The sequence below is a fragment of the Spermophilus citellus genome (genome assembly GCF_964194105.1).
Source record: "Spermophilus citellus genome assembly, chromosome: X".
Classification (NCBI taxonomy): Eukaryota; Metazoa; Chordata; class Mammalia; order Rodentia; family Sciuridae; genus Spermophilus; species Spermophilus citellus.
This window is the reverse complement of record NC_138190.1, coordinates 5,427,190-5,442,089: the sequence shown is the minus strand read 5'-3', so window position 1 is coordinate 5,442,089 and position 14,900 is coordinate 5,427,190. Positions and strand designations below refer to the sequence as shown.

Here is a 14,900-nt window from a genome sequence, read left to right as displayed (position 1 = left end):
TTTCTTTCTTAGGGTGCCAGAAACTGAGATTGTACTAGGGCAACTCAGTAGGACTGCCTTTTCAAATTGTCATGTGCACAGTGGTGTGCTGGTCAATGTCAAGCAACCCAGTTATCCAAGGGGAGAGCAAACAGATTTATAACATTTGCTGTGTTCCCATGGTATAAATTCTCCCACCATAGCTGGCTTCACGACATTGAATGGAGAGTTGGAAAGTGAGGCATGATGATATTCATTATATAGCCTCCTCACTGTACATGGGCCATAGATGTAATTTGTTTTGTTGCACCTAGATAAGGAACTGCTTTTGTCATTCTTGGCCTGGCCTTCAAAAAAAGTTGTTAATTTGTGCCAAGGCTTTGGATTGGAAATATGATTTTTCTCAAATTACACTCTCCTAATAGGATAGCCACCAGCTACAGTTGCTACTTATGTTGAAATTTATTTAAAGTTCAAATTCAGTTCCTCGGTCATGCTAGTCACCTGTCAAGTGTTAAGAGCCACATGTGGCTAGTGCTTATAATATTTTGGTGCAAATAGAGAATAATTCCATCATCCCAGATAATTCTATTAGACAGTGCTGCAAAATCATCTCTGTTAAACTAATTCCATTGCAGTAAAACAATTTGTGTTTATTACCCTTGGGATTCTGCCTATAATTGCAGGGTAGAAAAAGCAGTGTAGCCAGAGTGGCTATTGGTGGGAATGATGAAATAGCATGGATTCCACAAGATTGTGTGCCTCCAGCCAAAGGTCTCAGGCAAGATGCTTCTAAATGCCACAAAATGGGAAGCCTCTGCCTTTGGACTTCTTCAGGAGCCTACAAATCCTGTCTTAAGAGGGAAAGGGACTATCTGGTCATTTGTTCCAAAGCAAAAATTGAGATGCATGCAAGAGAGCATACATACTAGAATACAAACACAAATACTTCAGAGGTAGGTTGGACAGTGAACTCCAAAGACGTTCACCCCTCATCACAATACCTGTGAATATGTTGCTTTTTATGACAAAGGGCAACTGTGATTAAATTAGAAATCCTGAGATGATGAGGTTGCCCTGGATTATCCAAGTGGATTCACTATCATCAGAGGGGTCCTTATAAGAAGGAGGCAGGAGGGTCAGTTCGAGAAGGAAGTGTGACAATGTGAAAAGTGATCAGAGAGATGGAATTGAAAATGATACATTGCTGGCCTTGAAGATGGAGGATGGGGTCATAAATGTACAAACATAAGCAGCCTCTAGACGCTAGAAGGGCAAGCGAATAGATCTCCTTGAGAGCCTGCAGAAGACAGCCCTGTCTATACGTGGATGTTCACCCAGTATGACACATTTTAAACTTCTGACCTCTAGAAACAAATATAGAAGGATAACTATATGTATTTTAAGCCATTAAGTTTGTTATCATTTGTCACAACAGTGTTAAAACAAAGCCCTTGAGACCAGGGGATCTCTGAAATAAAAGGGTTTATCAAGATTACAGAGGAGAGCCAGAAAGAATGAACCAGGTCTTGGGACAAATTCCCACAACTGCCAGCATCAGGGCCAAGCAAAAGTTGGAAAATATCCCCCAGATCAGATTTAAGAGTATTTTTATATAATAACAATATTAATAAATGTAAATTGCTAAACTAAACCATCTGCTAAAAGAAAACATTTTGAGAATATCTAACAAAGCACAATATAATATTAATCTGTTGGAGAAACAGGTGTAACTAAAACAAAAATACCAAATATAGATGACTTACAAAGACTCACAAGGAAAAAAATTAAATCAAAAGCAGCTATTATCACACTCTTGATATCTGGGATGGGATTGAGACCAAAAAGCATGGAGAGGGATGAAGAGGGATGCTTCACAGTGCTCTAGGCTAAAATGTGTAACAAATACTTAAGATTCATTAATGCTTTTGCATCTAATTACACAGCAACAGCTTTCAAAAGCAGGAGCTACTGGAGATATGAGGAAAAATAGAAACACTAACACAACCCAGGATGGCTCAAGTAGACAAGACCTAAGGCAGATGTAGAACACCCAGTCAACATGACCACTAATCAGCAAAGTAGACCTTGGAGATGTACAGTTAGGTATGCAGGGAGGGCTGAAATTCATGTGTGCTCTGCTCCCCAAATTCATGTCCACTCAAAAACCTCAAAATATGACCTTATTTGGAAATAACATCTTTGCAAATATAATTAATTATCTTCAAGATGAAACTTGGGGTGGGCTGTAAATCCAATGATTTGTATCTATTCATAAGAGAACAGAGAGGAAGATTTGGAGAGAGAGAGAGAGAGAGAGAGAGACAGACAGACAGACAGACAGACAGACATGGGAAGAAGTCACATGATCACAGAAGCAAAGATGGGAGTGATGTGGCCATAGGCCAAGGAATTTTGGAGCCATTGGGAGCTGCAAGAGGCATGAGGGATCCTACCCTAGAGCCATTTGGGGGGAAATGGCTGTGCCTACACCTTGATTTCAGACTTCAGGCCTCCATAACTGTGAGAGAATACATTCCTGTTGTTTTAAAGTCACCAATATTGTGATAATTTTTCAATTGCAGGCCTGGAAAATAATCCTTTATGTATATATGTACAGATCTATGTATCAATCAATCAATCTCTGAGCCCTAATTATACAGAATTCACTTTCTTGTCACAGAAAATAGACACAAAATCTGACTATATCATAGGCCACAAAGAAAAATTCAGTAGATTCCAAAGAATAAAAATAATGAATAGGATTGTCTGACTAGATGGCAGTAACTAGACATTAACAAAAATTTGTATGGATCTTTACATCTGGAAAAACGTTTTAAAGACATGGCAATAAACATCTCTTGGCTTGAAAGAGTAGTCTGAAATTAAATAGAATTTCTTAGGAATAATGATAATGAAAACTCAACATATCAGTTGACAAGAGAAAAATTTACCACACTAAATTGGTTTTGTGATGTAAATTTTCCTTTTTGTGGTAATGGGGATTGAACTCAAGGCTTCATATATGGTAGGCAAGTACTCTAAAACTCAGCTTCAACCCTAGCACTAATGATATAAATTTTAAAGTAAAAAATAAACACATTCAACTCAAACAACTACAAAAGGCAATTATATAAGACACAAGAAGACAAAGAAGGATTAACAAAAATAAAAGCAGTATTTTATGAGTCATAAAAAGAAAAACTATAGGAAAAAAACAAAAGCTGGTTCTCTTTGAAAAACAGGAAGAAAAGTTTTTTTTAATTCAATAACTAACCTAATCAAGTAAAAACAAGAAGAAAATACAGTACAGAAAGTGGGAAATAAGAAGAGGAAAAGCAGCAGCAAGAGGAAGAAAATTATTAAAAAGGCTGGGTGCAATGACACATACCTGTAACTCCAGCAGCTTAGGAGGCTGAGGCAAGAGGATTACAAATTAAAGGCCAGCCTCAGTAACTTATCAAGATCCTGTCTCAAAGTAAATAATTAAAGGAATGGGGATGTAACTCAGTGACAGTGTGCCCAATTTCAATACCCAGCACAAAAATAAACAAAATTAAATTTTAAAAAATATTGCTCTCTACAGCTCTTTACAGATAAATTGGAAAACATAGGTAAAATAACTTCTTTAAAGAATTTACAACGTATCAAAATTGACCTTGAGACAAGTTTTAAAAAACAATGTCCACAAAAGAAATAGAGAAAGTGATTTAAAGAGCACCCCTGAAAACATTAAAATAATAAGCACAGAGCAGGCCTAGATGGCTTCTTAGTAGAATTCTCTCAAAGTTATCCACTGAGTCCAGAGAAAAAAAATAAAAAACTTTCACATTGTTTTATGGAGTATGAAATTGATTCTCTACCTGGCAAAGATTTCACTAAAAATTTATTATAGTATATCAATGCAGAAATCATAAACACTAGCAAACCAACTACAAATCAATTATATGTTCCTCTCAGTAGATATAGAAGACAATTTTGAAAGTCAGTAACATTCATGTTAAAAACACTCAAGAAAATACAAATTGATAGATGTTTCCTTTATAAGTGTGTGTGTGTGTGTGAATGATTCACTCCCTAAAGTCAATAAGGTTTGTGCCCTCCAAAAGTTATATTGGAATTTGTTACTGTGGCAGTGTTGGGAGGTAGGCTTTAGAAAGTAATTAGATTGTAAAGAGGGATTAGTGCATCTCTAAAGGGACAAGTCAGGGCAAGCTATTATAAAGTGAGGTTGTCCCTCATTTTTCTCTTCTGCACCCCTCTGCTTGTTCAATTTTCTGCCATGTTGTGGCACAGAACAAGGCCCTCACCAGAAGTCAAGCAGATGCTGTCACCATGTTCTTGGACTTTCTGGCCTCCAAGACCATGAGCTAAATAAATCTCTATTCTTTATAAATTACCAAGTGACAGGTATTTTCTTATAGCAACAGAAACAGACTGAGACAGCTTTCTCACTGAAGTCTGGAAAAAAAAAGAAAAATAGCCTTGTGTATGTGTGTGTGTGTGTGTATCTTATCTTTGTAAAAATACAGAAAACAAAATAGGGAAGAACCTATCAAGAAATATCTGAAATGTGTATGAGTAAAACTGGAAAGCATTCCTGAAAGACACAAAAGTAGTCTTAAACAAATGGAAATACACAACACATTCTTGGATAAGAGGATTCAACATCATGAAGGTGTCAATCCTCCCAAATTTTTAAGTTTGATGCAATTCCAGTAAAGACTTCTTTATTTTTTTTCCCTGGAGCTAGACAAGTTGATTATAAAATTCATTTGGAAGAACAAATGAACAAGAATAGCCAGGACAGCACTGAAAAAGAAGAAAGGAAGAAAGGCTAGTGCTGACAGATGCTGAAAGCTACCTACAAGCCTCTGTAATGAAAGCAGACTCTCATATGAACATAGATTCAGACTGTTTTGTTTTCTCACTTCTGCAAGGCAAGGACTCACAAATGTGACATTCTATTACTAAGGCTGCAGGGACACTATCTTATACGTTACTGGTGAGAACACAAGTGGCACACCCGGTAGAAGGGAGAGGCAGTCAGACCTAGCAAAATTCATATGCATTTACCCTTTGGTCCAGAGATCCCAAGTCTAGTGATCTACTCCACAGAAATAAAGGCAAAAACGTGAAAAGATGTCTGAAGAACATGAACACATTATTTTTTAATAGCATAAACTAGAACCAATCAGAAGATGGCTGAATAAACTGTCATACAGCCCCTAATGCAGTGTGCAAGGGCAAAAGGAAATGAAAAATACCTACATACACCACTTTGGAGGATGTGGGAATAGGAGAAATATATTCTGCATGTACAATGGATGTGAATTTGGGTGCAGGGACAAGGCAGTTCTTAATGGGTTGAGTGGTGGCCCTTTTAGTAACCCAAAAGATATGACAACCTGAAATTTGGGGTGTGACCTTATTTGAAAAGTATTTGCAGTGGTACTTAAATTAAAATCTCAAGATGAGCTTATCCTGGATTAACCAGGTGGGAGCTAAATCCAAAGACAGGTCTTATAAGAGAGAGGAGAAGATGGAGAGGAACACAGAAGAGTGGGTGATACAAAGATGGGGGCAGATATTAGAGGGAAATTATTATAGTAGCCAATACAGATTCTGGTAGCCTTTAGAATGGATGCAAATATATATATACATATATATACACATATACACACACATATACATATACATATATATGTATATATGCATATATATATATATATATATATCATATAGTGTATATTTGTGATACAAGTTAGACAAGTACTCTGACCCTGTACTGCACCACACCTGGCCCCCCAAGATATATTTTTAAATGAAAAAGCAGGTGGAAAAAAGTGTGTTTATTGTGCTATCATTTATCCAAGAAAGGAGAAAAACACGAATACATATGTGTATATGGACACTCACATGTATATATGTGTACATATCTGCATACATGCACATATGTACGTATATTTGTATATATGCACATATATGCTTATATGCCTGTTTATATTAAATAATAATGCCCAGGGGCTGAGACTGTGGTTCAGAGGGAGAGCATTTGCCTCGCATTCGTGAGGCACTGGGTTCAATCCTCAGCACCACATAAAAAATAAAGATATTGTGTCCATCTATAATTAAAAAAATAAACATTAAAAAAACAATGCCTGGGAAAACAATATTTCTTAAATGGTTTACTGTCAAGGTGAGTTAAAGAACAGGGTAGAATGGCAAGAATAAACACTAGACTCATTTGAATATACCTTCTTTTGTATATTTATCCTTGGAACCATGTCAATATTTTATATAGTTATAAAATAAAATTTAAAAGACCAAACCATAAAAATCCCCAAAAGGCCAAACAGGAAATATTCCAAGTTGTTTTATATCATATTATTTTTTTTATACTGGGGATTGAACACAGTATTCTACCACTGAGCTATACACCTGGTCCCTATCTCAGTAATTTGGCTATATATTCCTTAAGTACTAAAAGAGTTGCAAGAAAATTTTCAGTTTCCAGTAATCCTATTATTGTTGGCACTGTTGGTAATGTTATTCTGAAACTGTTGTATATGTATGTGATATGGGAGAAAGCAAATGGGTTATGCTGTGATGTTCTATTTCTACCATCCTTTTTCTATCCTTAGAAAATATTGTGTATCCATTAAAAATGGCCACTCCAGCAGTAACAAGGACATCTAGCAACAAGAAACTGAGTCACCCTGAGAAAATGACCAGTTCCAGGTCACAAACTTCTGGTCATACAGGATGATAAGGAATCCATCTCAGATCCTTGGGGGTCATAACAAAAGGACCCAGGAATCAACAAGGAGAGATTCTACCAGCCAAACACAGGAGAATTTGATCACCAATATGGACAACCACAGTGAATTAAAATACCACAAACATGTTTAAGTCAACATGCTAATAATGATACCAAAAAAAATCTCAAAACTAAAAGCAAATTGGCCACCACTATGCATTGGTAGCAAACAAAATCATTATTTTTGAAAACTGGTAAGAATTGAGAATTTATCTTGTGGGGGCTGGTGTTGTGGCTCAGTGGTAGAGCGCCCACCTAGCATGTGTGAGGTGCTGGGTTTGATCCTCATCAGCACATAAAAATAAAGAAATAAAATAAAGGTATTGTGTCCAACTACAAATATATATATATATATATATATATATATATATATATATATATATATATATATATATACACACACACACACACACACACACACACACACATACATACATAAAAAAGAATTTATCTTGCTTTCCCAAAATAGTACCACAGGGTAACTAAATAGATGAGTAGGTTTCTTTTTGTTAAGGTATTTCAACTAATAAGTAGGAAAAATGATAGGATTAGAATATCACCATTTTATAATCCTTAAGGAACCAAGGGGTTTAGGTACTACCAATAGTTGTTAACATTACAAAGAGACTACAGGACAGATGAGAATGAAGAAGTCTTGCCACCTATCCCTCCCCAAAAAAGGAAGAAAAATAAACTGCAATGTGATCAAACTTTTAGATCCAACTACCAATTTGTAAGTAATGAAATTCTGAGGAACATGTCCAACTATACCACAGGAATATCATCAGTAAGTCCAGAAAGTGGGACATATGACCTATGTTTAACAAAATATGTGTATGTTCAATCCTATCCACTGAGAAACAGACCTAACTATTAAGACACCACTTTGCAACTACCAGGATTGCTATAATCAAAGTGACACAACAAGTGTTGGCCAGCATGTGAAGAAACCAGAACCCAGTACACTACTAATGGGAATATAAACTGGGGCCGTGACTTTAGGAAACAGTCTGGCAGTTCCTCAAAAGTTTAAACATGAAGTTACCATATGACCATATGACCCAGCAATTCCACTCATAGGTATAGACCTAAGAGAAATGAAAACATAAGTTTGAACATGAAAGATCACACAAAAGTTTGAACATGAAAGATCATAGCAGCATTATTTATGTTGGCCAAAGAGTGGGAGCAACCTAAAGTGTCCATCAACTGATGAATGGATGAATAAAATATGACCTATCCCTATAATGGGGGATTACTCAGCCATAAAAAAATGATATACATGCTACAGTGTGGATGGACCTCTAAAGCATTATGTTGAGTGAAAGAAGTATGACACAAATGGCTATATATTGTATGATTCCCTCAGTATGAAATGCCCTGCATAGGCAAATCTGGAGAGAAGACAAGTAGACTGGTGGTTGGGCTAGCGGAGGAATGGGGAATGACAGCTAATAGGTATGAATGTTCATATTTTGAGAAGACAAAAATGTTCCAAAATTAATTGTGGTGATATTTGCACAATTCTCAATATATTAAAGATTGAACTACATGCTTTAAGTGGGTAAATTGTATGGTACATGAATTAGATCTCAAGAAAGCTATGACAAAAATAAAAACCCAAAGCAGACAAAAAAAAATCCCAATAAGTAGATTATACTTGGATTCTGTTCAAAGAATGAAAAGAATGATACAAGACAAATGGGAAAGTGAACCTTGGATATTTAATAACATTAAGGAACTAGTAAATTTTAAGACATAAGGGTGTTGTACGTGTTTTATCTCTATTGGCAATATATACTCAAATATTTATCGATGAAATGATAAGGTGTATGGAATTTGCTTCAAGTCACAAGAAGGAGAAGTGAGTGGAAGTGTAAAAAAAATGATTGACTATGATTGACCTGTGCTGAAGCAGGTGGGGGCTGCATGTACATTCATTTTACTATTCTCTGATTTTATAACTCTATTTTCATATTTTAAAATGTGTATGTTTTGTTCTTATTTTTATGGCAGTGGGATGAAACTCTCAGGTCCTCATGTATGCTAAGCATGCACTCTTTATTAAGCTTCATTCATAGCTCCTGTTTTTTATATATTTTTCAAAGCCAGGCATGGTGACACATGCCTATAAACCAGCCACTCAGGAGGCTGAGACAGGAGGATCACAAGTTTGAGACCAGCCTCAACAACTTAGTGAGGCTCTAAGCAACATAGTGGGACCCTGTCTCCAAAAAAAAGTTTCCATAATTAAAAAAACACACACATTTCCACTTTGTTCTTAAGGCAGGTTAGTTTAATTTTATAGAAGAAATACTTTCAAACAATACAAATGACACAATCAGAGAGAATAGTAACAAAAAACAAAGAGATGAATACTGATTATAATTTATTCCCACAACAGAAGGTTACTTATTTCAGCAATTATCAATCAACCAAAGCCTGACAATGCAGTGATTAGATATTGAAAAACCAAATTCCCTTTTACACACAGTGCTATTTCTACAAACCCTAATGGCAGAATCCTAATCATTTCTGGACCAGAACTGCTCATAAAACAGCAGAGTTTTCCTTCTCAGGAGGCCCTATATATGCACCAATTTACACAGCAGATGAAAATAACCCTAAGCTGACAGCACTTCACATGTCTGACTTGCCACATTGTCTTGGCCTGGCAGTTGTAACTAGCTGGAAGGTAGCAAGCCACATCATGACTGAGAAACAAAGGGTGTTCCTTGTCCTCCTGACTGCTTGGACCGGTCTCCCACACAACTGTTCATCTCGCCTTCATTTGTCTCAATTTTCTTTCCTTGCTACAGTTCCTGCCAGATGCAAAAGCAGACACAACAGACAGGAAGGCAGGGAGAGGTGAAACAGAAGGGCATCAGACACAAGTACTCCTTGGACTGACACCAAAGCTGAGGCTGCATTTGTTTCTTGTGGGCAAATTCTTTTAAAAAAATAAAAATAAAACCTTGAGGGCAGGTGGGAAGCACTCACATGGAAATCTTTATCAACTGGGGAGTGACATTTAGTTGAAAACATTTGTCTGGGGGCTTTTTATATTGGCCCTGCTGGGTTTTCTCCACACTGGTACTATTACTTAATAGGGGGTTGGCAAAAAAATTGTCTCAACCTACTGATCAGCTTGGAGAGAGCTTCCTGGGGCAGTTGCTCAAAAGTGGCATGTAATCCCTGTGTTCAGGGCACCGTCCCCACATGGAGGGTGCCATGCATGTGAGACATGAGCAATCTGCCCTGTGCAGACCCCAGTACCCAGAAGCAGATAGCACCTGGTTGGAGTTTAAAGTTTCAGCAGCATGGGGGCACAGAAAGAGGGCCTGCCCAGCAACGCTGTCTGCCAAATGGCAGTTTTCATAAGGATCAAGGCTTGCAGTCTCTACCTCTGTTGTGGGTTCGTACAAAAAGGAATTGGCAAAAAAAAAAAAAAAAAAAAAAAGCAAAAGCAAGACTAGAAGCAGGAATACATAGCAAGAGATGACAACAGTGAATAGCATAAAGTTTTCAGTTTTACCACCACTGACAAACTCCATTGTCTGTGATTGGTCACGTGTCAATGAAATGCTTTTACAAAATTCATTTTTAATAAATGTAAAGGGAAGTGCGTTATATAAGGGGGTAGGTTATAAATTGATAAGAAGAGAAACCTGATTACAAGGGATATTTTCAAGGGAGGGGAAGAAAAATCTAGGAAGAGAAATTCTGCTTTCTTTGACATTTCCTGTGACCGAACTTGTATACTTATCTGAGGCCTCAGGAAGGAGAGTACATTTCACATATGATAAACATGTGCTAGGCAAACTACTTATATCTTTCAGCATTTAAAAGACTAATGGTATATTTTATTACATTAATTTTATTTTTCCTCATGAGCTAGTTGTAAGATCTCATGGGGAATATTGGGTAGACTCCAATATGGGGGCATTCTGATTTAACTCAAATACTCTCCTGTAAATGACTCATTGGGTAATTCTAGTTACTCACATGTCCTTCTCTCCACAAAGAAGCACTTTCTAGGTTATTCCTATGCCATAACTGCTGCATCCACCTCAGCTTCACTGAAAACACACATTCTGAGGTACCTTTTACCTTCCTTCACAAAACAGCAGCAGGGCAGGAGCCACCCCAGCCTCCTGCTTTAGAATCACATGAAGGGTGGGTAAGGCAGGGCTATACATGGTCTGACAAATGCAGGCAGTGTGGACGGCCACTATGGACAGGCAGGCTGAAACCTGGGATGCCGGAGGCTCTGTCACCGGCTTCAGACTTGTGGTAAGCACAGAAAGATGAATTAGACAACAACACAGCAATGAGAAGCGATCAGTGCACAGCACACAACGGACACTGAGCCCTGCGACGCACACATGGCTTGTGAATTACGACTGAACCACTGCAGTTGATATTTTAACATAACACAAAGAGAGTGAAAGTGTACAATATACATGGTAAATGCACCTATCAGAAACTGATACAAGTGACAGATTTAGCACATAGTGTTTGCGTTTCGGGTGTCAGAAACAAAACCGGCCCCAAGTTCCATTCTACTGTATGACAAATACTGAAGAACAAAATTTCAGTCTTAAAATACATCTTAAAGTCAGTATTTTCCTTCAAGGAAAAAAGTACTATAAATAAATTACAATACAGTGAATTTGCCTGAACTCACTTCGTTTCTGTCTTCCAGCCTTTAAGTCAAATAAAACAGTGTAAAAACTGTACACTCTTAACATGATAGTTGATCTTTTATAAAATAACCTGTCTTCAGAGATGTCAATTTCACAACAAGGAAAAACCAAGCCCTGTTGCCGTCACTATTATAAAATATATATGTATAGATATATGTTTTTTTACAAAATGTGTATATTAATAGCTTTGCACAAATATTTTAAAGACAAATTTAGCTAATCTAAGAACTTCATGAAAATAAAACAGGCAGATAAATACTTCTGTGCACAATGCACTACATCAAACGTCGTCGGCTGGGAGAGGAGGTATGTTAATCCTTGGTCTTGTAAAAAATGCTATCTTCTCCCTGAGATCAGAAAGAATTACAGGTTAGAAGCTGTTCTGCAGACACTGAAAGGTGACTGAATTTGAATCCCCAGCAACAACGCTATTTGTATACAGTCTCTAAATTCTAATAAGTTATGAAGACCCATGAGATCAGGGGTTTACCTCCAGTGCCTAACAGTGCCTAGTATAGAGTAGGTATAGGAATATTTGTTTTATTAATAAATGAATGAATGAGTCAATGAGTCTAAATCAGAATTGAAGGAAGCAAGAAACATTTCAAGCTAGTTTATGCTGGGGATATGAATATCAAGGATATAAAAAATTAATACTAGGACTAGCTATTAGAGATGGGAATGCTGCTTTTAGTGTATTTCTGTTTTTTTTTCAATACTTACTTTGTTTTTCATAATAACAAAGGTTTAATAGTAAAAAGAAAGTGTCAAGCATGGTTAGACACAGTGTTGTTTCTCTCATACCTGAAGGTCTGCACTTGGATGGGCTCTTTGTGGTTTTGCCCGCGCAACTGATAGATCTCTTTGGAGGCCTTCTTTAGCATCTTCTCAGCTGCTTGTTCTTGATGATAGTCAAGTTTGGTCTGTCGTGTCTGAAACAGAAATATTTAATGAGCAAGATGTTTTTATTGCCATTTTAAGGAAGAATGAGTGAGTTCACACTCAGACCTGGAGCACAGAGGAACCAACCCCAGTCATGAAGATCCAGAGTCAAGAAAGGTCCACCTCCTCCACGTCCCTCAGGGAAATTTTTCACAGGCATCACTAGGGGTAGCTGGAGTCAGACCTGGGAGACCAAGGATGCAGAACATTCCTCCCATAAGTTGGGGACTATCTCTGGGCTTTCCTTCCAGCTCCCACAGTCTCCAGAAGTATGCTGGTACCATGATAAATGCTACTCTCCGGACCCACAGAAGTAGAGAACTGGCCCCATAAATAAGTTCCTAGATCATTACAATTACTTCATTATCCAGATGCTTACTTCTGAACCCAAGTACAGTTGTTTCAAAGGGCTGTGACTGTGGGCAGGTAGTAAGCAGGGAGCCTGCCAAGGCAGGCCAACAATCTCACCTGCCTCTCTGCTTCCTTCAGCAGGCTGCGGAACCGCTCATCTCGGAGCACCCAGTGTGGGAGGTCGGTCTGGCCTCGGAGCTGGGCATCTTCTAACCTCTGCCTCAGCTCCCGGAGAGCACAGATCTCCTCATTCAGCTGCCTCTGCCGTGTTCTAGATGCCTGGAGATCCAGCTCCAGGTCCAGGGAGGTGCGGGCCATGAGCTCAGCCAGGGAAGACCTACAGGACTGCAGGAGACCATAGCTATGATTGTGCACACCAGCCCAGCCAGTCCACATGTTTGCCCTTCTGGAAGGTTCTCCCACAATTAATAGGAAACAGGTACAGCACAGGTATCTCTCTAAGTGCAGCCCAAATTTTGAAAACACAGACTTGGGCTAGGCATGGTGGTGCATGCCTGTAATCCTAGAAGCTCAGGAGGCTGAGGTAGGAGGATTGCAGGTTCAAAGCCAGTTTCAGTAACTTAGTGAAGTTGTTAGCAACCTACTGAGACTGTGTCTCAGAAAAATAAAAAATAAAAAGGGCTGAGGATGTGGCTCAGTGATTAAACACCCTTGGGTTCAATGCCTGGCAACAAAAATAAAACAAAAACAGAGACTTGGGGGCAAGGTTGTCTCTAGTACAATAATAAGCTTAGTAATAGAAAACTGTTTTCTTGAATGGTGCAAAAGTATGGAGCAACAGACACTCATATATGGGGCTGGCAGGATCAAAAATGAGCACAGTTTCCAGAAGTCATTTGATATACATTTTCTTTGGTTCTGAGATATCATTTTTGCCATGCATCTAAAAGGTACAACTGCCAACATGGATAAGGGATCCAACTGATGTTTATGATGGGGGGAGAAAACCTAAATAAATATACAATGGCAGGAAATGATTAAATAAATTAAGGTCAACATAAAATGTAGCCATTGAAAAAATGAAAACATATATTGACATGGAAAAAGCCTTAGGACCATGGTATAAGAGAAAAAAGAACACATTACAAACCACATCAGTGCTTTACATTTAAAAAACTTCATACACACCCATGCCCATGTGTATGTGTGGACACACTTGTGGGCATGTGTGTGCACACACACGCCAGCTGTCAAAAACTTTCCTCCCCATACAAGCCTCAAGTAAGCAAATATGCTATGTTCAACAAACCCCTAAGAGAAAAAAGACTTGTTCATGAAGTTGAGGTCAGTAATTCCCACCCAAGCAGAAACAGACCTGGGATGGCAGTTACTGATTTATTATTAATTCACTACATCTAAGAATATAAAGATCACAAATTATACAAAATAGTGTCTTAAGAAATACTGGTAACATTATGACATTATATATGTTTTTCAAAGATTTTTTGTCAAGAAAATAACACATTCTTAAATATTACCTGAAATATTACCTTTTGAATGCTATAAAAATAACTCCCAGGGCAAGTACAGATGCCATTTTAGTTTACACAACACACACCTGTTTATAGCGAAGGGTTCGTCTTTCCAAAGTATTTCGCACAAAGGGGGACTTCCTGGGCAGTGTTGAACTGTCACTGTCACTACGATAAAGCTGTATCAAAAAAAAATGATGTTCAGGAACTTTATCAGAAATTTACTATTCATTCTGTGTGTATTCTGAATGGTATTATTTCATTTCTCTTTAGAGGCACATAAATACACTTTGGACTTCTGGTGCTCTTATCGGTCTTTGGATTTCAGTTAAAACAAAACCTACAGAAAAGTTTCAAGGGAAAATGAAAGACAAAACCAAAGCAGACAAAGCCACCACCCTGGTCCCATTTTAGGTCTATCAACTGAACCATGTGGAGTTTCCACACTGATTGAGTCAATAACATTTTTTCCCCTATTGATTCCAACTACAACTTGATATTAGGAATGAAGCTCACAAAAGCCAGCATTGTCCTGAGCACCTTTTACTGTTTATCAATCATCTTCATTTGCTGCATTTCTGGTTTGGGCAGAGAAAGTTGGGAGAATGG

General features: G+C 37.8%; 1 protein-coding gene across 1 annotated transcript in view; it reads right to left on the bottom strand.

The window, feature by feature from the left end:
* Positions 1 to 9,079: 9,079 nt before the first annotated feature.
* WWC3 (WWC family member 3) overlaps positions 9,080 to 14,900 on the bottom strand; it is a 112,266-nt gene continuing 106,445 nt past the window's right edge. Inside the window, exons 20-23 of the mRNA XM_081276922.1 lie at positions 14,378 to 14,470; positions 12,916 to 13,143; positions 12,310 to 12,437; positions 9,080 to 11,852 (exon numbers count right to left, since the gene is read on the bottom strand). Of these exons, the coding sequence (XP_081133048.1) occupies positions 11,786 to 11,852; positions 12,310 to 12,437; positions 12,916 to 13,143; positions 14,378 to 14,470 (516 nt within the window). The 3' untranslated portion in view covers positions 9,080 to 11,785. The remainder of the gene's footprint in view (positions 11,853 to 12,309; positions 12,438 to 12,915; positions 13,144 to 14,377; positions 14,471 to 14,900) is intronic.